General features: G+C 41.5%; 1 protein-coding gene and 1 long non-coding RNA gene across 4 annotated transcripts in view; one reads left to right on the top strand and one right to left on the bottom strand.

Annotated features, from left to right (window-relative positions):
* Positions 1-16,931, bottom strand: part of MAP4K3 (mitogen-activated protein kinase kinase kinase kinase 3) — a 201,002-nt gene extending 184,071 nt beyond the window's left edge. For 2 of the 3 annotated variants that reach the window (XM_027033607.2, XM_027033608.2), the window contains exon 1: positions 16,512-16,930. In XM_027033607.2, the coding sequence (XP_026889408.1) occupies positions 16,512-16,607 (96 nt within the window). In that variant the 5' untranslated portion in view covers positions 16,608-16,930. Of the gene's footprint in view, positions 1-16,511 lie in introns of all 3 variants that reach the window. The other variant, XR_008289566.1, reaches the window with a different exon arrangement.
* The window catches only part of LOC128311272 (uncharacterized), a 35,057-nt gene continuing 25,709 nt past the window's right edge, over positions 15,477-24,824 (top strand). Inside the window, exon 1 of the long non-coding RNA XR_008289567.1 lies at positions 15,477-16,275. This is a non-coding gene — a long non-coding RNA (uncharacterized LOC128311272). The remainder of the gene's footprint in view (positions 16,276-24,824) is intronic.

Raw genomic sequence — 24,824 nt, 5'->3', positions numbered from 1 at the left:
ATACTCTGTATGATACCTTGATGGATACATATCTAACACATTTGTCCTAATACATTTGTCCAAACCCACAGAATGTACAACACCAAGAGTGAGCCCTAATGTAAACTTAACTGAAGTTCATTAATGTAATGGTCTTTAGTTAATAATAATGGATCAGGGGCTCCTGGGTGGTTCAGTTGGCTAAGCATACGACTTCAGCTCAGGTCATGATCTCGCAGCTTTTGAGTTCAAGCCCCACATCTGGCTCTCTGCTGTCAGGATGGAGCTGGCTTCACTTCCTGTCTCCCTCTCTCTCTTTGCCCCTCCCCAGCTCATGCTCAAACAAAAAAAAAAGCAGCAAAAAAAATAATGGATCAATACTGTTTTGTTAATTTTAACAAATGTATCACACTAATACAAGACATTAATAGGGGTGTATAGGAACTCTGTACTCTTTGCTCAATTTTTCTGTAAACCTAAAACTAATGGGGTCCACAAAAAATACAAGTAAAATCCTGGGTACCATAAATGAAGGGAAATAGAAAACCAGAGTTGAGGCTTCCAACAACAGTGGGATAAGGATAAAAAATGGAAGGGATGCAGAAGGGGAGAAATTGGCCTCTACAAACTAGATGTTTGGGTTTTTAAATTATTTGAGGACGGGGGGCCTGGGTGGCTCAGTCATTTAAGTGTCCGACTATGGCTCGGGTCCTGATCTAGGAGTTTGTTGAGTTCGAGTTCCGAGTCAGGCTCTGCACTGACAGGACAGCACAGAGCCTGCTTCGAATTCTGTTTCCCTCTCTCTCTGACCCTCCCCTGTCTGTGCTCTCTCAAAAATAAATAAAAATTTTTAAATAAATAAATAAAATAACTTGGGGACAGGTGAACAGATCTTGGGATTAACTCAAAACAATACATTGGGACAGAGACCTCTGGATAAAACTAGGACCTGGCAAGGACTGCAACCTCAGTAAAGTGAAAAGAAAAACAAAACAAAACAAAACAAACAAAAAACAAAAAAAAGGAATGCACAAGCACAGGAGGAGGATAACAACAGCCTGTCTCTGCTTGGGCTTTGAACAGGGAGAAAGAAAAAAGTCCCTTAAGAATTCAAAACCAAGAGCCCAGCTGCTCATTTGGGTTTGGGGTTCAAATTTGCATTATCCATAAGGTGTGAGGAATTTCAAACAGGGAAATTAACATAAATATCAGTCCCAGACCAAAGAGACTCCTGAGGTTCCTGGAAGAAGCAAAAGCAGAACTGTTTTGGAAAGACACCCCCACAATTTGAGCCACAAAAATATTCTTACAGAAAAAACTTGATGAATTCAGAATTAAAATAAAAATCTACCATGAGTGAGTCAGCAAATACAACAACAAACAGCAAGACTACAACTTCTCAAAATTTGAAAAGACAGAATGGTAACTTGAAAGAGAATGTTAAATATGTAAAAATAATCAGCTAGAAAAAGGAATCAAAAATCTAAGAACAAGAAACTATGTACAAAGAATACACAGACTTGAAAAGTAATAAAACAGAGCTTCTAGAAATATAACTATTATAATTTAAAAAGCAATGGAATCTGCTCTGGACTGAACTGTGCCCACACCACACATACCAAACTGTATGTTGAAGTCCTAACCCCCAAAGCGATGGTGTTGGGAAATAATTAGGTTTAGATGAGTCATGAGGTTTGGGCCCCTCATGATGAGATTAGTGTCCAGAGATACCCCCTCCTTCTCTGCCTTGTGAGCACAGTGAGAAGGTGGCCATCTAGAAGCTAGGAACAGAGCGCTCACCAGAAACCAACTGTGCTGGCACATCATGATCTTAGACTTCAAGTCTCCAGAATGGTGAGAAAATAAATTTTTTGTTGTTTAAGCCACCCAGTCTATGATATTTTGTTTTGGCAGCCTGAACTAAGACAGAATCCAACTGACCAAATCTGAAGTAGTTTGAACATCAAAATAAATGATTATGATCAATTAGCACCCAACGAATAAAGTAAAAAAATCCATTAAGTCCAAAAATGAATAGAGAAGTAAAAGCTCTTCATCACAACAGAATGTCAACTAATAAATGCAGAAGAAGTTAATGGAGTTAGAAAAGCGTTCTTCTGCAGCCACATAGTAATAACTCAAGTAAGATTCACCAATGGATGTTAAAACTGATGGCTGCAAGTTAGGTAAGGAAAGAGACACTATACAGTCTTAAAATATCTCCCCACAATTTATTAATTACAAAAGAAAAAATAACTTCATACTGAAGAAATCTGGCAGCTCCATGTTAACCACGTGATCGAAATATTAATAATGAAACAAGTCAGCATCACATGCCTCCTGATATTATTCACAGAGGACACATCATTTATATACATTTCTGCCCAAAATGGAAATCCGGCAAAATAAATGATGTATACTCCTAAAAAATGTCAGTGCCTAGAAAGGCAAAGAAAGGCTAAAAAACTATTCTAGGTTAAAAAAGAATGAAGTGTCTTGGAAACGGAAAGCGAAATATGATCCTGGACTGGTTTCTGGATTAGGAAGAAAATGATATTATGGATATCATTAGGGCCATCAGTAGAAACCTGAATACAAGGTCTGGAAATCAGATTAACAACTGTATTGTACTAACATTAAAATTTTCTGATTTTGATAACTGTTTTAAGTGAATATATTTACTTTGAGAAATATATATTAAATGTTTACAAGTAAAGGAACATGATGTCTGCAACCTACCCTCAAATGGTTCAGATAAAAAAAACAGGTATAGTGGCACCTGGGTGGCTCAGTCGGTTCAGTGTCCTACTTCATGTCATGATTTCGCAGCCTGTGAGTTCGAGCCCCATGCTGACAGCTCAGAGGCTGGAGCCTGCTTCAGATTCTGTGTCTCCCTCTCTGTCTGCCCCTTCCCCACTTCCACTCTGTCTCTCTCTCTCAAAAATAAATAAGGATTAAAAAAAATTTTTTTAAATAATATGTATAGATAGAAAGAGAAAATGTGAAAAAGCAAATGTGGCAGTGTTAATCACTGTTGAATATGGGGTAAGGGTATAAAAGAGTTCTTCATATTATTCTTGCTATTTTCCTATGAGTTCAAATTATTTCCACCCAAAAGAAGGATTTTTCTTTATTTATTTTGAAAGCGAGCACATGTGGGGGAAGGGGGAGGAGAGGGAAGGAAAGGGAGAGAGAGGGAGGGAGGGAATCCCAAGCAGGCTAGGTGGTGACAGTATGGAGCCCAACTCAGAGCTCCAACTCACAAACCATGAGATTATGACCTGAGCCCAAAGCAAGAGTCAGCTGCTTAACCAACTGAGCTATCCAGGAGCCCGAAAAAAGGATTTTTAAAAAGCAACAGATTATACACAGACACAAAGATACCATACACATGAACCATAACAGAAGACACAGAATAAAGAGCTGGAAAAACCATGACTTTATGGGACACGGTGAAATAAAAGGATACCAACATACGATAGGAGCTCTAAAGGGAAACAACAGAGAGATGGGGAAGAAATATAGTCAATGATATACCAGCTCAGAATTTTCCAGGACTGAAGAAATATGCTACTCCTTATAGAAAAACAACAAATATTTGTATTCAAATCTACATCTAAAAAACATCAATGTGAAAACTACAGGACACCAGAGTAAAAAGAAAAAAAAAAAAGAAAAAACTTAAAAGTCAATCAGAAAGAATAGATTAGCTACAAGAAACAAGAATTAAATTGACAATAAACTTTTTTTTATCATTTTATTTTTTGACAACAGACTTAACAGCAACAGGTAACCAGAAGACAACAGAATATCTTCAAAGTTCTGAGACAAAATAACTGTCAACTTAGAGTTCTATGCCACGCTAACTTAAGATTTAAAAGTAAGGCTACAATAATGACATTTTTGAGGGAGGGAAAAAAACTCTGAGTTCACCTTACACAGTCCCTCACTTGAAAGAGAAAGAGACAAAGAGAGAAATAAAGAGACAGAGAGAGAGAGAGAGAGAGAAAGAAAGAGAAAGAACCCTACCAAAGAGTGGTCACCAGGAAGAACACTGAACCCAGAACACGAGTACAATGCCAAGAAACAATGGTGAACAATGAAACTGAACACGTATAGGTAAATGTAAAAGAGAACTGTCTGTATAAAATAATGTTAATAAATACTAATCAGGAAGACGTAAAACAATGCAGAACCAAAACAAGAGACAATACAAAAAGGCAGTAATTGAATTAAGCATTCTAAAGTCCATGTACGGACCAGAAAGAGAACAGAGATATTCATTAACCTGATTATGCCTGTTGAAATTTTAAGGTAATCACCAAAAGTATAAAAATGAAATGTATAACTTTGAGCTCAATTGGGGGAGGGGGGGAGGAATAAAGGAAAATTCAATTAATACCATCGAAATAGTGAACTAAACAGGCTAGAAAGACAAGACTGGCCCTAATGAATTTGGAAACTTTTATACTGTAAATCAAATGAGTTCATATCCTTAAGTTGGCATTCATTTGTCTGTATCTTGGGTATCTGAAACATTATCTATCACATTTCCCAATATGGACCCTTACTTTAGTCAAAATGGCTCTCCGCCCACTTTGACTGCACAGCAGTATTTTTATCCATATTTACTCATATGGCTTCCCCAATGTTCTCTACAAATGCAAACCCAGTATTTCTTCCAGTCCCAAGTCAAGATATGCTCTTCCAGGAAGTCTTTACCGATTAACCCCAGGTCATCTTACCCTTAAATTGAATTTCTGTAGAATTTATGACACATCGTTGCTTTTCTAATTGTTAAATTGCTGCCTTAGGAATGTTCCTTAGATGTTCCACTTAGGCATATTTTGTTTCCTCAATCTGAGCATAAGCTCCTCAAAATCTGAAAGAAATTTTTTAGGATCTCCTAAACAATCTGGTACATTGTTGTTGATTATTCACTTAAGGATGAAGCAAACTTTACGTTATTTTTCTTTAATAAGTTCAAAAAATATGAAATCTACAAAATATGCACACATAAACCCATAGCTCATATATAAAAAATCTCAGATTTTTAAAGACTTTGTTTTAATCTTCAGATAAGAAAGCTCAAGTGAACAGATTTTAAATAGTCATTTCCCATTTTATTTTCACTTTTGCCAATTTTAAAAGGAGTCCACATGCTCAGAGCTAAAATGTACAAGGTCAAGTGAAAGGAAGTCAGACATTACTAATACAGTGAAGATTTTAATAAAAACTGAAAATGTCGCCCACATTCGATTACTGCACCACCTTGAAGAAATATTACGTTAATAGTTATCTTTTACTACAATGTTAGGAGAAAAGACTAGGGATAAAATTTAGAAGTTAAAAAAGAAAAGAAAGGTAAAACACTGACAAGACAAAGATCTAATAAATAGAGGGAAATGACATATTCATAGATCAGAAGACTCAATGCTATTAATATCTCAAATGTCCACAAATTGAGCTGCAGATCCTACCAAATCCCAGTAAAATCCCAGCGGACCATCTACATGATCAAATGTCACAAAATTATGCACAAAGACACGTAAAAATGAGAGCATGCAAAAAGCAGTGAAATCCAAGGTCTAGTTAAATCACACTGTGCCAATCGAGCTCCAGGTTTTGATAATGCACTGTAGTCATATAAAGATGTCACTACTGGGAGAGGCTAGGTGTTGGGTACACAAGACCTCTTTGTACTCTTTTTGTAACTTCCTGTGAGTTTATAATTATTCCCAAACAAAATCCCAGCAGGCTTTTTTATATCATTTGAAAAGCAATTCTAAAATTCACATGGAAAAAACAAAGGACTTAAAATAGATGCCAACAGTTTTGAAAAAAAAACAGCAACAGAACAAAGTTGGAGGACTCACTACCTGAATCCAAGACTATCCATAAAACAATAGTAAGCAAGACTGTGATGCACTGGTACAAGTACAGCCATACAGCTCAACAGAACACAATGGAAGCCAGAATATCCCCATATATTTATCGTCAAAGGTGCTAAGGCAACTCACTTGTGATTCATTTCCATGAAGTTCTAAAAAAGCTTTTACACTGACAGAAATCAGAATAGTGATTGCCATGGGAGAGGGGGGTGTGAGACTGGGAAGGGGCATGAGGGAATTTTCTGAGGTTAAGGAAATGTTCTTTCTTAATAAGGGTGTGGGTTATGCAGTTTTCTGTATGTTAAAACTCTTCTAAAAAGTTTTTTTTAATGTTTTTTATTTTTTTTTTTGAGACAGAGAGAGACAAAGCATGAGCAGGGACGGGGCAGAGAGAGAGAGGGAGACACAGAATCTGAAGCAGGCTCCAAGCTCTGAGCTGTCAGCACAGAGCCCAACGCAGGGCTCGAGCTCACGGACTGTGAGATCATGACCTGAGCTGAAGTTGGACACTTAACCGACTGAGCCACCCAGGCGCCCCTGTTAAAACTCTCCTAACTGAACACTAAGATCGAATCATTTCACTGTAAGTAGACTAATTCTACCTTAGAAATATATAACAGCATAAAAGCTTTGTAAAATATTTATTAAAAAAACAGAAGAAAATATATCAAAATACTAAGAGTATATCTTATCTCTTGGGAGTTAGATAATTTTATTTTTTTTTATTTTTATTTTTTATAATTACTCTCTGCACGGTCCTTTTTTTTTTTTTCCAACGTTTATTTATTTTTGGGACAGAGAGAGACAGAGCATGAACGGGGAAGGGGCAGAGAGAGAGGGAGACACAGAATCGGAAACAGGCTCCAGGCTCTGAGCCATCAGCCCAGAGCCTGACGCGGGGCTCGAACTCACGGACCGCGAGATCGTGACCTGGCTGAACTCGGACGCTTAACCGACTGCGCCACCCAGGCGCCCCAAGAGTTAGATAATTTTAAAATTATTAAAGATGTGGATGTATAATGTATATGCTGTAAGAATAAAACAAAATTTTTAAAATGTATGGCACAATAAAAATATCTAGTCCATATTCTACTGTTCCACTAATTCCTACCTTAGTTACCATTCAAATGTGTAGCACGGTTCAACAGGAAGACATATCTTTTGCAGGTGCTCCAGTAATCCCTCAGTTAAGTGCTGGGAGAAAGGTACTGACCCTGACCAATTTTCATTAGTCTTAAAGACACTGCCAAAGAACTGTTACACTCCACAGAAAAAGGAAAAGTCACTATTAGTGTTTCTTCAGAGAAACTACAGCAAAAAACAACAACAACAACGAATCTCACAGATACCTATTTTCTAGTAAAAGATCCCTACTTCCATCCGAGCTCCTCCCTCTCACCTTTACTGTCTTTGTAACTGACATCATTCTCCCACTACTAATTGGCTCGAACAACTATTTTATGTGCTCCTCAAGCTTAAAATTTTGAAGTCCTGGGGTGCAATCAGTAGAGCATGCCAACTCCAGATCTCAGGGTCATGAGTCCGAGCCCCATCATGGCATGGAGCCTCCTTAAAATTAAAATAAAAAAAAAAAAGTTTTTGATGTCCTCTTTAAATCGTCTTTCTCCATCTTCATATTTCTTCACAAAGCCCCATCAAATGTTTCTTCAGGATGCTTCTCATCAGTTCCTTCTTTGCCATTCTTCTCACCTTGTCTGCTCCATCACTACATACCTCACCCTTAGCTTATTCCATATAATATTCTAGCACAATTCTGTGAATCCCTGAGAGTCCCTACCTTGAGGGTTTGAAAGGACAAAATGATTTTCATAATATGAAAATGTTATTTGCCTCCTTTTACCATGTTGACATTTGCACTAAAAAAAGCAAAAGCAATGGTGATAAAACTGCTGGTGCCTTGGCACAAATCAAAGCAGTGGTCCCACAATGTACTACCAGTCACCATATTTTTCACTGCCATGCACTCAAAAGGAGAAACAAAACAACAACAACAACAACAAAATACCAGTTTCACTTAAGAATGCCTTTATTGAAGCATAATTATTGATTTTATTAATTCTTAACCCTTAATACAAGTCAGTTTAATATTCTATTTGATGATATCCACAAAACACTTCCACTGCATACCAAAGTACAACGGTTGTCTCAAAGAACAGCATGTGTGATTTTGAGCTGCAAACTGAACTAGCCACTTTTTCTACAGAACACCATTTTTTATTTAAAAGAACTAACTAGTCAGTCATGCTTAAGTATTTGAAATTTTATTGAAAATGAACTAATGAATCTGTCACTTCAGTGAAAAAAACCAACAGTATTTATTGCAAGTGATACATTTAGTACTTTCAGAGAGAAATATGAATCTTGGAAAACTTCTATCTACCATCAGTACCTCAAAACTTTTCTGCCAATGGGGCGCCTGGGTGGCTCAGCCAGGTGAGTCTCCGACTCTTCACTTTGGCTCAAGTCACGATCTCACGGTTTGTGGGTTCAAGCCCCGCATTGGGCTCTGTGCTGATGCGGAGCCTGCTTGAGATTCTCTCTCTCTGCCCCTCTCTCCCTTTTCTCAATAAATAAACGTCAAAAAAAAAAAAAAGCTTTTCCATCAAGAGGAATGATGATTTTTGACCTTGTGTAATGAAATATGGAAACTTTGGTAAGATCAGGATAACTCAGTTAATCTCTATTTTCTAAATGACCAATGCATGATGTTAAAAAAGAAAAAAAAAAAAAAGATCCATTTAAGTCCAAGAAGAGACTTTTAACATAAGAGTAAGAAAGCTTCATTGATATGGTCTTGGATTCCACATGATAACTAACTTTTAAGAAGGTACGAACTGTCAAGTCGTGGAAAAGAATCAGAGGAAAATACCCACAATTATCTGAAAAGGCTAGTAAAATATTCTCCTTTTCCAAATACATGAGAGACCAGATTTTTTTATATATGTCAACAAAACAAAATGTCCCAATAGAATAAATGAAGAATTGAGAATCTGTCTTCTATTTACCAAATATTAAAGAGACTTGGAAAATGTACAACAATGTCACTCTCCTCACTAAATTTTTGTTTGGAAATATGGTTATTTTTCATAAAAATGTCACTTATGTGACATGTCATAAGTTTATTCTTGTTAATAAATTGGTATTTTTTAAAACTCGGTTATGTCTAACTGCTAAAATAGTCAATAGCAATAGATACAACAAACAAGTTTGGGGTTCTCAATAACTTTTAAAAGCATAAAGGGGTTCCGAAACTAAAAAGTTTAAGAATCACAGATTCTATTTAGCAGATATTTCCATCTTTCCTCTCTGATCTATTTTCTTCACGATTGCCAGAATAATCTTGAGCACTTTCAACATTACTCCTTGTACAGAAACCTTTAGAGTTCCCAACGTGCTACCACTTCATACCTAAATAACTTTATCTAGCTTCCAAGAAGTTTAAAATTGGCCCTCCCTTATCTAGCAAATCTTATTTCTCCATGCTCCCAACACAAGCCTTCCAAGTTAATCCTCTCTTCTAGTCCCCAAGCCTTTACCCCTATAGTTTCCAAACACCTGGGAATACCAACACCCCATTCCCTTCTCTGCCAGCCTCTTCTCTCTCCCTGCCCCCTCCCAGCTACCTAAACTTAACTCATTCTTAGGGGCCAGAGGGCAAAAAGGACAGTGCCTTTAATGTTAGGCTTAAAAAGATGCACTTTCGTCCACAGGCAATGTAGAGAAGATTTTTTGAGCAGGAGAAGGTAGATGACCATCTCAAACTTCTAACAAGACTTCAATCAAACAAAATAAAAGTCTTATTTAAACGTAACTAAAATTCACAGTCAAATCTAAAATTCTCCTATAGAGTTTAAGGACTAAGATAAGCAATGCATTGTCACACTAGGAATCCAAACCCACAATCTCAGGTCAAGGCAGCCTGGAACTCTGAAACGTGGCATCCTCCAGGAAAAAAAAGACTGACAAAGCTAAAGCAGAAAATAGCATGTTTTCATCTCTTGAATCTAAGGCCTTTTGGTACTGGTAAACAAAATCCTTTCCTAAAAGCCCAGTTTAATTCTATTAAAAAACAAAATAAAACCAATACATAACAGCTCCATATACTCACTAGTCACTAAAAGTCTTCAGTTTAAAATGACAGAGTATCTTCATATGCACATAATAGATATGACCACATTAGGGCTACTGATTTAGTTTAGACCTAATAATAATCCACAATGCGTAATTCATTCTGTACCCACTACTGCCAGAACTTTAAATCCAGCCCAATGCTACCTTCTCTGTAAAACCTGCTGTGATTTCTCCCAACCAGAAACAATGATCTCCTTTCTCTAAACTCACATAGCATATAGTTTGTTCCCTTTGTCAGTTCATTCATTCATTCCACAAATATGTACTGAGAGTCTAATATGTGTCACACACTAGGGCACAGTAGTGAACAAAACAAAACCACCAGCTTCCTGGATTTACACTATAGTAGGAAGAGAAAGGAAATACACAACTAAATAGAAGGTGACAAACGTCATAATAAAAACGAAAATTAGGAAGAGAGCAGAGGGTGAGTTTTCTATAAAGCTAACAGAACTTCAAGTTCAGGCTTCCTCACTCGCCTCTGTGAGTGCTGAGAATTACTGGGACATGCAGAACATAGAAGGTGACCAGTAACAGGATGCTAACACGGAGGATTTTATGAGACCACTTCTGAGTAAATGCCTACAGAGATCTCAAAAAAGGACCTGACTCTAAGGTTACAACATTTTGTTGGGACATCTTTTCTCATTCTAAATATTCACTTTTATACCAAACTTTTTATTTTTATTTATTTACTTAATGAGGCCCCCCCCCCCCAAACTATATAAACTTCAGGCCCTACAAAATCTGGATGCATCCCTGTTAAAGACAGAAAGTTAAGAGTAGGGTGGGGTGCCTGGGTGGCTCAGTCAGTTGAGCGTGGGACTTAGGCTCAGGTCATGATGGCGCTGTCCATGAGTTTGAGCCTTGCATCGGGCTTGCTGCTACTGGCACGGACCTCGCTTCAGATCCTCTGTCCCTCTATCTCTGCCCCTCCCCTGCTCACACTCTATCAAAAATAAATAAAACATTAAAAAAAAGAGAATAGGGTGTTGTTTCCTATAAGGTGGTAAGGAGCAGACACATTAAAAGGTGACATGTGAGCTGAAACCCAAGGGAAACAAAGAAGCAAACCATATAGCTATCGGGGGAGGGCAGAATTCAGGCCCAGAACAGCAAGTGCAAAAACCCTGAGGCAGGAGCATGAGAAGCAGGGTAGGTTAGGCCAGTAGCAAAAGAAATATGTAATAAATAATACTAGAAGCAATTAATGATTAGAGGCACAGAGTACAAGGCCCTTTTCTAAGCATCACTACTTTACAGCTGAGTAAACTGAGGCAGAGAAAAAAGGATTAAGTAATTGGCTAAGGGTGGTGAAACCAGGCATTCTGACTCCAGACAGAACCCAGCTCTTAAACCACTTTACTAAGCTACAGAGAAGTCATCTGTCCAGATTATGGAGTGTCTAGACAATCTCTCAGCCAGTAAGAGATTTAATATAATAGAAAAGAAGAAATCAAAAAGGTTTTGAACTCAAAACTATGATAGCTAAAAGGAGGTCCACATTCCACGTCCCTATAAATACCAAGGGCCAAATCTTGTCATTTTTGCTACTCCGCTCACAGTCCCTAACACATTTCCTTTCACAGTAGTGCTATTCAATGTAGGATGGTTGTTCAGTGTACTCTCAAAAGAGAACTACCAACTATTCACTCTCAATACAAAATAATGTATTAAATGTTCTGTCACAAGTAAATATGTATACATATTAAACCTTGGAGATAAGCACCTCCTTTAGGGAGTCAGATCCATATCAAAGTCAGATAACCTGGGTTTTGTTGTTGTTGGTTTTAAAGCTCTCAAGAAAAATGATCCCACAATCTGTCCCACTGTCGCTTGCCATCGCAAGTAACTACTGATGCTGGAAAATTCTACCTTAATTTTACCTTAAATACTCAAACGACCTTTCTGAAGTTTAGGACCTCAGGTCCCCCTAAACTTTGTCCTCCATGAAAGTGAAAAATAAGCATAGCCTTAAGACAATCAGGTTTTATTTTCCTTCAGCTATTCTTTTCTCCATGCTTAAGGTATTCATGTTCCTCAAAAGAAGTTAGGTTTCAGAACTGAGTTTTCCAATCTTATAACCATGGAGTATAATGAAAGAATTAGTGTTTGAGGATATTAATCAGAACACCTTGAAAGATACAGAGCTACAAATAAGCCAACACAATTCACTAAATGCTTGAACAAATGAATTTTCTGATTTCACTGCCCAATCTTCCGTTTTGCTCCTATCAGCTTTCATAGAGACTCCGTCTGTTTACCCAGACTACCATGTGAGTGCTACTTCGATGCTTAGCAACAGTGCAGCCTCTGCTTCACAGGGAATGGCTTCCAAACACACACAGATAAAATCAATATCAACATTTCCAAAGCATGTTCTCTACAGGACACTGATTCTAAGGACAAGCAATATGGATTACAGAGAAAAAGAATCCCACAGACAAGCAAGTTTGGAGTTTGCTGGGTTAAGCAACATTTAACAGGTTTCTTTACCACATGATGTCTCAGTCTTCGGTATACTGATAGTAGTGCTTTCTCTGGAGCATCCCAGACACATTTTGGGAAATGCCTACAAAGTCCTGTCCGGAATAAAAGATGATTCCAAGGCCCCAAGCCTTAGCAAACTGCCAACACTGGGGCTTTTGACAGAAGTGGAATATAAGGAAAGGCCCATCTGGAGGCAGATGTGCTCTGTAAAGAAAGAGGTCAGGTGGAGACAGTGGGCTAGGGCTCAGGAGAAAGCACGAACCGGAAACACATTTGGGAGTCATTCACAGGATCAAGCTTAAGCCATGAGACTAGATGAGACACTTCCTTAGAGACACAGTAAGACTGGTCCTTCAAACATCCTTGCCTTACTCTATCTCCAGCTTTAGTATCTTCTGCTTCTCTCTAGCAGTAAATGTAGAAAAACAACAAGACATGGTGTAGGAATATGACGAACTGAAAAAGCTACCTGAGAAAAAATAGTACAACGCATGTGAAAATCCTATTAATGTTGATAAACATTGATAATGTGATCTGGTAAACTGCCTAATTTCTCCAAGAGAACTCTCTGAAATGACAAACCTATAGATTGTTCATTCTTTTCTTTTTTCTAAATGTAATGAACACTATAAGCCATCTCTCCAAAAGAACACCCATATGTATATGTATATACACACACGTATATATATACATATGTATATGTATATACATACATTAAACCTATTAATGTCAGAGGACCTCCTGAGGCCCAGTCATTGAGCTCTCTAGTTGTCAACTCCTAGGTCCCTAGGTAACCGATGCTACAAATACTTCATCTCACGGATAAAGTCCATACAGTTACAGGACATTTAAAAGTATGACTTTTTTTTTTAAACTCTATTTTCACGTACTTTAAGGTAGTGCAGAGAGAATGTATACTTGTATTTTTTGGCCTAGAAAAAATGAAAACTTGTTGGGTAAAACTCAAGTCATTTATCTAACACCATAAACAGGCATATGATGGTAATAACACCTTCACAACAAAACAGCTGAGAGGCTAAATGATTTTACAAGGCTGCACAACTAATAAATTCCAGGTCTTCCACATTCTACTCCAGTGCTTTTTAACTAAACCATGCCACCTTAAATAAGCATGTTATCACATTAGGATACAGTTTGAAAATAAAAATCCCTTGAAGCACCCACCTTCCAAGAATGACTATAAACAATTAAGTCTCTACCTTATTTAATCTGATTATTCCATTTTTAGCACCTAAACTGACAAATTAAGGAGCACATTACACACACTGGCTTTTGAAAACAAACCCTCTTATGTACTCCTCTCTAATCAACAGTTTGTACAATTAAGAAATATCTAAAACAGCCAAACAAATACAAAAAAAATCTTTTATCTTTATATGTGGACGTGATTACAGACAAAAATACAAACAGCTTAAGCTTTGGGTGATTTAGCAAGCAGGGCGTACAATGCCAAAAACCACATGGAGTTTTCTGCTTTGGGCCCCTGGTATTGGAAAAGTCTGGCACAGGGATCAAGCCTCTATTATCTGGTGTCCACTTGGCAGACTCTACAAAAACAATGAGGCCTGGCTGCACAGTAGGAGTTAGGTATTCCGACTACTACTTCAAGATCCACTCTAACACAGAGTATGGCTACAACACGTATGCTGAACTAAAAGGTGTGCCCTGATTTCTCCACTGGAAAATTCAGTAAGACATCACCTGCTCATATCCTATCTTTATACAGGCAGTACTGCTATTGTTAAGAATGCAGTCTCTAAAGGATAAGGTTCGAATTGTGCTTTGCCACTTACCCACCCTGGCAAGTTACCGCAGCTTCCCTGTGCCTCAGTTTCCTCAAATGCAAAATGGAGTTAATAACAGCACCGATTTCATAGGGTTGCTGTAAGCAGTAAGTAAATTAATACACGGAAAAATCTTACAGCAGTACCTAGCAAAGAATAAGCACTCCACAAATGTTAGTTCTCATTATCATTACTTTAAACAGATGACGAGTAATCAACTTATACCTGTATTGCACTTAGAAGTCCTTAGGAAATTATAGGCCTTAATTTTTTTTTTCTTTTTAATCATGTGGCTTAACTACCAGCTGTTTTTTTCTAAATATAGTAAATACATGGCCAATTATTCTTGAAAAGAACTTACTGTACACACTGCCACCTAAGACTTACACACTAGTAAAGTTTTAGTTACCTTTTCAATTGAATATAACTAGATTCCCCTAAATAGCTCTAATCTACTTGGATCCATTCACTTCAACTTTCATAATCACACCAATTCCAAAACACAGCCAATGGTCATTCTTACCTGGACTGTGGCAATGGCTGCCTAACTGTTCTTTCCCCTCCAATCTCCGCTGCAGTAAGGCAGATCTTTTAAAAGTACAAATCTAATTTTACTCTTCCACTGAAAACCCTACCATGGCTCCCCATTGTCCTACAGAAAAATCTGACCGCTTCATAAGACCTAAGGGGCCTGTATGATCTAGGGCCACCCTCCTTCTCTGGCTTCTCAGGCCATTCAGGCCTTTCAAATCTTCCTCCTGTTCCTTGGGGCCTCAGAGCCTTTGCAGATTATGTGCCTCTATCTGGCATAATCTTCTCTCCCCATTGCCTCTGACTCCCCAGAGATCAGGTCCTCCTGTTACTGTGCTCTCATCACCCTAATCCTAATCTTCTTTTCTCCTGGGCAGCACGAAATAAAACTGCAATAAAATAATTATCTAAGTGGTTGTTTAATGGTCGTCTTGCCCCCTCCCCAAAAGAGATAAACTCCCAGTAAGATTTAGGAACATGTCTATCTTTTTCTGCTACAACCCGTGCTTAGATACCCAGTACCGTATAGATGACAGGTGTGCACAAAATGCCTGTACTATCTCACGAGAAAAACTGATGAGACAGGTGATGACGGAAAGCAAATCATCCACAAAAGGAGACGAATGCAGAATCCTGGCTGTCCTGTGAGTTGCCATCCGTCGGCAAAATAAAGTTAAGACGAAACTTTCCAAAGTAAAATTAAGTTTCTCTGTGCATCCTCTGATGTTATGTGAAACAGGAGTTGTACTTCAGTCAGTCACCAGTAAGAAGATACATAAATAAATCAAGACTGCTGCCACATTTGGCGCTATCCCCATCTTGGCAGTCTCTACGAGGCCAAGAGTTGAGCTGGCCACGGAAGGGTGATTTATCTAGGGGGTACCTTTACAACAGGAAAGCTGGACGACTAATGGACTTTGAATTCTAACCCAGTCAAACCAGTACCCTTGCTGAGTATTCGTTAAAAAAAAAAAAAAGAATCTGAATCTTCTATGTCACTGACAAAAACAAGTTTAATAAGGCACCACAGTCCAATTCAATTTGGAGAAAACAAAGTTGTTTTTCTCCAAAACAGGAAAAAAAATTAAACTAGATCTGTTTTACTGACCCAAGTCAATACTTGGAAGATTAAAAGAAAACTGGTATGCGGATGCTAAGAGGCCAGAGGTTGCGGGGCTGTGGGCGGAGGCTGCCCAGGCTCCAAACTACCGCCGGCCCGGTGGGCAGCAGTGCCCGACCCACGGCGGGCAGTCCCGGGTCCGTCTGATGGACACCGGTTTGACATACGCCAAACCCCCGCCGTCTGGTTCGTCGCTCTGACCCTGCCAATGCAGCAAACGGCCAGACCCTCTCCGCGCTGTAACGAGCAGAGCGGCCCGCTCGCGTCCAGCCTTAGCCGGGCACTGCGCGTCCAGGGGAGGGTTCAGGTAAGGGCTCGGAGGTCTCGGGGTGACTCGTTTCGCCCTTTGTTCGCTCCAAGGCAGCAGAGCCCCCCGGGCGCCCGCTCCTCCTCCGCCTCCCCCACTGCTCCCGGGGCGCCCGCGCCTCCCGCGGAGGGACAGCGCGGCCGCGGGTGCCCGGGGGGCAGCGGCGGCGCCCCCCGCCCTCCCCGCGACGGGTCCCGACCCCGCGGCCTCGGCGGCGCGCGGCCCCTCGCCTTTACCTTGTAGACGTCGCCGTAGGTGCCGCTGCCGATGCGCTGAATCAGCTCGAAGTCCTCCTGCGGGTTCCGGCGGGACAAATCGAACCCGGGGTTCATGGCGGGCCCCGGGTGCCCCCCGCCTCCCTCCCGGGCAGGGGAGGGGGGGCGCTCAGGGGGCCACACGGAGAGTGGGAGCCGCGGCCGGCCCCCTGCTCCCCCGGCGGTCACAATCGCCCGGCTCCACGCTGCGGCCGCCGCCGCTCCTCTCACGCCGCCGCCGCCGCGGACGACGACCCGGCTAACCGTCCCCGCCCCCGCAGTCCGCCGCCAGCCGAACCCGGGTCACACCCACAAGGAGAGGAGAACGCTCGCAGCCCCTCGCTCGGGGTGCAACTCCAACATGGCTTCCGCCTTCGCCGCTCCTCCCCCTCCCCTTACTCCGGCTCCTCCACCCTCCTCCCCCTTTTCCCGGCTCCGGCCCGACTGCGCAGCCGCGATCCCGGAGGGAGCGCTCGTCGGCCCCGCGCGCGTGCGGCCCCGTGCGCGCTCCTGCTCCGCGCGCCTGCGGGGTGTGGGCGGGCGGCCCGGCCGCACCGGACCCTGGTCCCGCGCAGGACTCTCGCGCTGCCGACCCGCGCGCAACTGCGGCCGAGCCTTGCCGGGAAGGTGTGCCTGTCCCAGGGGCCGCGGGGAGTGGGACGGAAAAAAAAGTAGCTCCTTTTCGCTTCTGATTCCCTGAACAGCAAAGTTTGATGTCGCTGTATCACGTCCCAACCTTAAGCAGGTAGTAAAGTTTTAATTTGCAAGACAGCCAGGAGCCCCAGTTTATTTGTAGAAGCACTTGCACGCAGAAGACACAGCCGAGTACCAGAGACCTTCTGAGATTGCGGGGAAAGGGTGGCCCTGAGGAAAGCCCCTGAGAAAAGTGAGCCTTGCTAGATTAGATATCCGACACTGGAGCTGGCCTGCCTGGCTGCAAAAGAGGGCAGGCCTGGAGGGCAGCCAGGAGGCGTGTGGAGTGGGTAGGGCGTGGGAAGCTCTGGGGGAAAAACACGCTGAGCGGCTGCTCACCAGCCCGAGTGGAGAGCGTGGGAAGCTGGCAGAGCCCAGAATTAAAATAGTGGTTGACCTTCTTCCCCAGAGACGCCTGGATTATCAAAGACCCGGGCGGGGACAGTGCAAGCTGTGAGCAACCTTGCGAAGGAAAGGTGGTGGAGGGTGGAGTGTGAACAAGACCCATCCTGCGCCTGAAATGTAAACACATGATTGATCCGGAAGCTCTTTAGTGTACCTACCCAAAGCCCCACCCAGAGTGAGACCCAGATGGTGAGCATCGCATCCAGTCTTGTGGACACCGGCTCCACCTGTTAATACCTGTTCAAGAAAGCGTGTGGACATGGAGAGTTAATTTTCTGTTCTCAATAAACCGTCCACTAGGCATGTCCAAAAGCTTTAACCAAGTAGGTGAGGGCCACTTTGACAATACTACTTTGCTTCAGAAATGCCTTCCTAATATCCATAGGCACCACACCTTCTAACCACTAGTGCTCCCTAATGCCTGATGACTCCTGAAAAACTAGGTCTTATCAAACCTCTTAAGGATAAAATAAGTGTAATCAAATAATAGTCAAGCCAATTACAGTTAACTGCCTCATTTTTCTCATTTCAATCCTTTTGCCCACAGGAAGATTGCATATTAAGTTCTCAAAGAAGTTGTTTACTCTGAGTATTGAATAGAAGGTGTTGGAAAATGACCGTCTCTTCACCCATACAAATAGCTTTGTTTTAATTAAAGCATGAGTGACATGTGCACATCACTTAAATTACTCCCACATGAGTGCTTATCATTGGATTTCTTCTAGCTAGATCTTACCTTAAGGCTCTGGTATCTTGAAAATTGAACTCCCGAATATAAATGTTATTCCATTCCTGCTTTTGCCTGTTTAAGGCACTTGCTAGGGACCCAGAATGCAGGCCTTTCTTCAGCTTGTCCACATTTGGAGAATTGTTTGGCCCCTTTAAGCCAAACATAAGAATAATTAGTCCAGGATTCAGATAAGCAGACCTAATAAACTATCCCAATAGGAATCAGCTCTACTCGCTTTCTCTGCCTTTTTAACAGGGGCGGGGGAGCCAAATGCTCAGGAAGAGAACCTCATAATGGTTTCACTGTTTTGTTCGCTAGGATTATCATCTGTGCAGATAACTTTGCATTTGCATCACTAATAGACTTCTTTCAAAGGGAAAAGACATTTCAGTAGGACTGAAACAGTCTTTAAGGTTTTGTTTGTTCCATTTTTGGCAGGGCCGAGCTAGCTAGTCCTTTTGAAAAGGGATTGATTTTCGTGTAAGGGCCTGATTTGCCATATGGGTTACAGCATAAATAAAAGGGCTTTTGCAATTAACTGCTCACAATGAATAAAATATTTTGTTCTTTGTAATATAGATACATGCAGATGCCAAATCCGATGTCTTTGTTTTTCCTATTCCAATGCTCCTCAACTTTGCTAGAAGTAACACTAATGATCACACTTTCTTTGAATCTGAGAAATAGCTTCCCTTTTCTGTGATTAAAAGCATCCTTAGAAGTCATCTAATCTTTTCAATTTAAGAACTGCTTCTACAGCATCTATCCTGTCTTTACTGCTACCTGAATACCTTCAACAAAAGGAAACTCGCTGCTTCCAAAAGCAACCCGCCTTGTTATGAGACAGTGCTAGTGAATGATCAAAGTAACAATAATAAAAACAATAGTAATATCTAGCATTACCTAGTGCCTATGAGGTGCCAGGAACTGAGCCAAGTATTTTCCATGTATTATCTCATTTAATTCTCAACAACAACTTAATGACATAGGTATTAATGTCATCATTTTTTGAGGTACAGACAGATTAAGCTGGCTCAAGGTGATAGCTGAAATTTGAACAGGGTAAGACATGAAGGCTCTCAGCCACTAATCTGTACTCTGTTTTACAGTATACTTTTTAAAACTTCTCTTGGGGCACCTGGGGGGCTCAGTCAGTTAAGTGTCTGACTTTGGCTCGGGTCATGATCTCACGGTTTGGTTTGTAAATTTGAGTCCCGCGTTCAGCTCTCCACTGTCAGCGCAGAGCCTGCTTCAGATCCTGTCTCTGTCTCTCTGCCCCTCCCCCACTCCCACTCTCTCTGTCTCCCAAAAATAAATTTTAAAAAATTATCTTATGCTAAGCCCAAATCTGCTTCCCTGTCATGCATTTAGAGTCAATGATTATTAAATTCTGGTGGTACAGAATACAGAGAAGAAAAGCCACAGTGCCTGCCCTCAGGCAGTCTCACATAACTGAGAAGCACAGAAGAGGGGCAGGAATGCAGGCAGGAAGATATAGGAAGGATGCTAAAGGTAAATCCTGAAAAATGTGTTGGAGTTAGCCCAAGAAATAAAGGGGAGGTCGTACGCTCCAGGCTGGCCGCTTAGCCCTAAGCCCCTTAAAGCACTCACCCATGTGAGCATCACACAGTAGGGAGCAGGTAAAGGCTAAAACGGACAGTATATTCAGACCACCCTCCTCTTAGCCCATCCTTCATGGGTGTGTGGCTTAGGGATTCTTTGGTCTCTGTACCAGCTCTCAGTTTTACCCTGAAGACTTCTTGTCTGAACCACCCATCAGATCCACTTCCTTGGCTTACTGACCTCATAATCACCACTCACATTTCAGTAGACCAACAGCTCTGGGAAAGGAACACAAAGCAGGCCTTGGCTCAAAAAGACGACAACCAGGCCATCCACCAGAGGAGGAGAATCAGATGGAGACATATATAACACAATGATAGAGAATTCCAGGATGTCATGCAGCCTAGCCTAGCAGAGCTCTGAGTCAGGCTACCTGGATTCCTAGCTTTGTCCCTTCACTGAATGACCTTGAGGAGGTTATTTCAAAATGGGGCTGTTATGGAGTCAAAACGAAACAAAAGTCAGCAGTGCCTTACCACAGTAAGCCCACAGAGTATTAATTGCTACTATTTTGGATATATTTTAGAATTAAAAAAATTTTTTTTTGGTATAAGTGTAACTTTATTATTTTTTACGATGTTATATTAGTTTCAGGTGTACAATATAGTGATTCAACAATTCCATACATTACTTGATGCTCATTACAAGTGCACTCAGACCCGTCACCTATTTAACCCAACCTCCCACTCCCCTCACCCCATTTTAGAATGCTTTAAAGGGTGACAAGTCATGGGGATAGGAATGGAGATATTATTTAGGAAAACAAATGCAATAACATATACAGGAGAACCTGAATGGAGGCCAGGGATGCTGAAGACAGAAGACAAAGAACATAAAGATCATTGGACTGTGGAATTAAAGGTCCGTGGGGTGAGGAAACAGGTAGACAATGGGTGACAAATAGGCTTAAACAACTGAGAACGTCCCAAGAGGGTGATAGCATTTGCCATAACAGAGGTATGAGGGTTATTTGGGGGAGGGTTTTAACGTTAGGTCGAAGTAAATGATTCTGTTTCTTACCTGGTAAGATTGAGATGCTCAACTGTAAATGTAAAATTAGTGACGAAAAATAGAGTTGAGGGGTGCCTAGGTGGCTCAGTTGGTTAAGGTTCTAACTGTTGATTTCAGCTCAGGTCATGATCTCACAGTTTGTGAGGTGGGGCCCCTGCATTGGGCTCTGCTCTGACAACATGGAGCCTGCTTGGGATTCTCTCTCTCCCCCTCTCTCTGCCCCTCCCCTGCTCGGTCTCACTCTCTCTCTCTCTCAAAATATATAAACATAAAAAAAAACATAGAGTTGAAACTTAGAAAAGGTGTCACGGCTAATTTTTAAATTTTAAGAGTCATAGTTTAGAAATATTTATCTATTACATGCTAAACACTGTGTTAGATTCTGAATGTGAAATAGGGCCTGAATTCAAATGGTCCCTGAATTCAAGTTGAGGCTACAAATTCTCAGATAATTCCTTTACAATGAGATAAGTACTAGGGTGCAGGGAAGCAGAGTTAGAAGGAGATATTTATTAGGTGCTCCTTGGGCTAATAATTTGGCTCTTTTTCAAGCCAATATATGTTTTAAAATTTTCTTTAAACGGGGACATCTGGGTGGCTCAGTCAGTTAAGCCTCTGACTTTGGCTCAGGTCATGATCTTATCGTTCAAGAGTTGAGCCCCGCATCAGGCTTTCTGCTGTCAGCACAGAGCCTTCTTGGGATTCTCTGTCTCTCTCTGCCCCTCCCCTGCTCTCTCGTGTGCATGCTGTCTCTCACTCTCTCTCAAAAACAAATGTATTTTTAAATGGTATACTCTACATTTATTTACAGGTAAGGTAGAGCTCTGCATGGGGAGTAGGTGGAGCTGGAAGTCCTCAGGTGTCAACTTTCAACTCCCACTCTGATGTTCTGAGCAATTCAGTTCTGCTCCCAGATTTGCATATGTCCCAGTACAGTGTTTCTCAATGGAGGTTTGATTAGCATTTTGGGTCGGACAATTCTTCCTTGTGTGGGACTGTCCTCTATTTTAATACTGCTCCCAGCCACACTGGCATCAACAACAAAAATAGCCACACATATTTCTGAATGTCTAGGGTTGGGCTGGGGTGGAGGATGGGGGGAGGCGTGGTGACTGGATTGAGAATGTTTGCTTATCATGACCTTGGGAGAACTGTCACCCACATCAAACTGTTATTGCAGTATTCCTTTCTATCTCATATGGTATATTTCCTGAGAGAAGTTCTGGTATGTAAAATATTGTCCCTCCGATTTCCAAAACTTAGCACCCAAGTGGTATTTCACTGCCCTCTGTAGATTCACAACCAAGATTTCACCTGCCCTTTATCACACAGTTTCTGGGATCACCTAGGAGGGCACCGAATCTAGTCTTTGCAGTTTATGGAAGTCTTCACGGAGGAAGGACCCTCCAGACTGAGACTTAAAAGACAAGTAGAGAATTAGCCAGGCAAGAAGGTATACTCCATATCAAGGGTAGAGAGATTACATTTGAAGAAACTAAAGTAGTTCCCTTTAAGGAGAATGACAAACGAGGCTAGAAGGTAAGCAGGGGCCAGTCCATTAAGAAGCATGTAAGTTGTGTTGAATAATTCACATTTCTTCCTGAGAACAAAAGGGAGCTGTTGGTGGGTTTTCAGCACTGAAGTAACATGGTCTAATTTGCTCCTTAGAAATAGTCCACCAGCTGCAGGTGGCGAATGAATTGAAGGCAGGTGGCAAGACTGCAGATGAGCTGGGAGAATAGGAGACCATTATAGCAGTCCAGGTGGGAGAAAATGATGGTCTGAATGAACATATGGACTCAGCATCAACATTGGGTGATGTCTTTGAAATTGTGGGTTGAGATGAGTTCTCATAGGGAAAATAAGTAGAATAGGTAGGCAGAAAACAGGTTCCTAGAAAACCCCAACATTTAGACTGTGAGCAAAGGCAGAGGATCTAGCAAAGGAGGCTAGGAAGGTGGAATCCATTATGTGGAAATGGAATGGTATGGTAGCCATAGGTGTGTACCACTTAGGAGTCCCTTCAAGGAAGCACCTGCTGTAGGAGTGTGAATCGCTGACAGCCTCCAGCTACCATGCCTTTGGGATCCATCACAGAACTCATGCAGAGGTCTCAGTCTCCCCAGATGCTCCCAACAAATGACTGAGCACAGCCGGCCGTTCCTGCCCATGGAATTTCCTCTGGTGGGCAGCTTTGCTCCGGGGCACCCCGTGAGCCTACTGAGCCAGTTACAGACCATCCCTGCAGACTGAGGCTCTTCCTACCCAGTCCTTCTTCCTTCTTTCTCTCCTTTCACAGGTATGAAGCCATGCATTGCAGTCTGAGAGTCTTCCCTCCTACTCCTGCTCCCTTCCCTCTTTATCCTTCACAGGTGCATCTTACACTTCTAATTCAATTTTACCATCTGCTGAACTAGTACAATTGATATCAATGAAGCGAAGGAGGGATTTTAAGAGAGTGATCAAGCTTGTGATAAATGCCAGAAAGAGACTGACAAGGAGGGAGACAGAAAAGTGTCACCAGATCTGTCACTATGGAGGTCAGTGTCAGTCTATTGAAGTCCATAGTCCCTGTTCTGCTATTGTGTCTCCTCTTAGTGTTATTCTCCCAGATCCCCTTCAATTTGGTCATACATTATAGTCTTCATACATCGCATCCAGACACCTTCATTATGGACACATTTAATTTGTTAATATCTTTTTTTTTTCACTTTATTTTTTAAGTGAGTATTTTTTATTTTTTTTTAAATGTTTTTTTTTTCAACGTTTATTTATTTTTGGGACAGAGAGAGACAGAGCATGAACGGGGGAGCGGCAGAGAGAGAGGGAGACACAGAATCGGAAACAGGCTCCGGGCTCTGAGCCATCAGCCCAGAGCCTGACGCGGGGCTCGAACTCACGGACCGCGAGATCGTGACCTGGCTGAAGTCGGACGCTCAACCGACTGCGCCACCCAGGCGCCCCTAAGTGAGTATTTTTTAAATGTGTATTTATTTTCAGAGAGCGCACGTGCACATGAGCACCATCTGGGGAGGGGCAAAGAGAGAGAGAGAGGGAGGGAGAGAGAGAATCCCAAGCAGGCTCCATGCTCAGTACAGAGTCCCACAGGGAGCCTGATCCCATAACCCTGGGACCATGACCTGAGCTAAAACCAAGAGTCAGATGCTCAACTGACTGAGCCCCTCAGGTGCCCTGTGAATATCTTTGTAAATTCTGGCACCAGGAGGTGAGTTCAGTATTCCACAGGCAGTCTGATCAATGTTGACGATAGGAAGATTATAACTACCTGTTATCTGAACACTATATTTTAGCCTAAACTTTGATTCAGTTTTTTTTTTGTTTTGTTTTTTTTTTGTTTTGTTTTGTTTTGTTTTTTATAGCCACGACAAACTCAGGGCTGCTGTACTGCTCAACACCAAGGGATGCCATTCAGATTATATAATCCTCAAGTCCAACCTGGCCCTTGGGTCCTGTTTTTAAAAATCTCCTTAGGGCGCCTGGGTGGCTCAGTCGGTTAAGCGTCCAACTTCGGCTCAGGTCACGATCTCGCGGTATGTGGGTTTGAGCCCTGCGTCGGGCTCTGTGCTGACTGCTCAGAGCCTGGAGCCTGCTTCGGATTCTGTATCTCCCTCTCTCTCTGACCCTCCCCCGTTCATGCTCTGTCTCTCTCTGTCTCAAAAATAAATAAACGTTAAAAAAAATTTTTTTTTTTTAATCTCCAAAATCCACATTTGCTCCCCTCTTAATCATATCATCAGAAGCATTCTTGAAACCTCATTGCCATAAAATTCTGGGGACAGGAAACCTGGTCTTGTGCATCCTACTATAAATTT

Source organism: Acinonyx jubatus, chromosome A3 (genome assembly GCF_027475565.1).
Source record: "Acinonyx jubatus isolate Ajub_Pintada_27869175 chromosome A3, VMU_Ajub_asm_v1.0, whole genome shotgun sequence".
Classification (NCBI taxonomy): Eukaryota; Metazoa; Chordata; class Mammalia; order Carnivora; family Felidae; genus Acinonyx; species Acinonyx jubatus.
The sequence above is the reverse complement of the archived record's forward strand: the minus strand, read 5'-3'. Positions and strand labels throughout refer to the sequence as shown.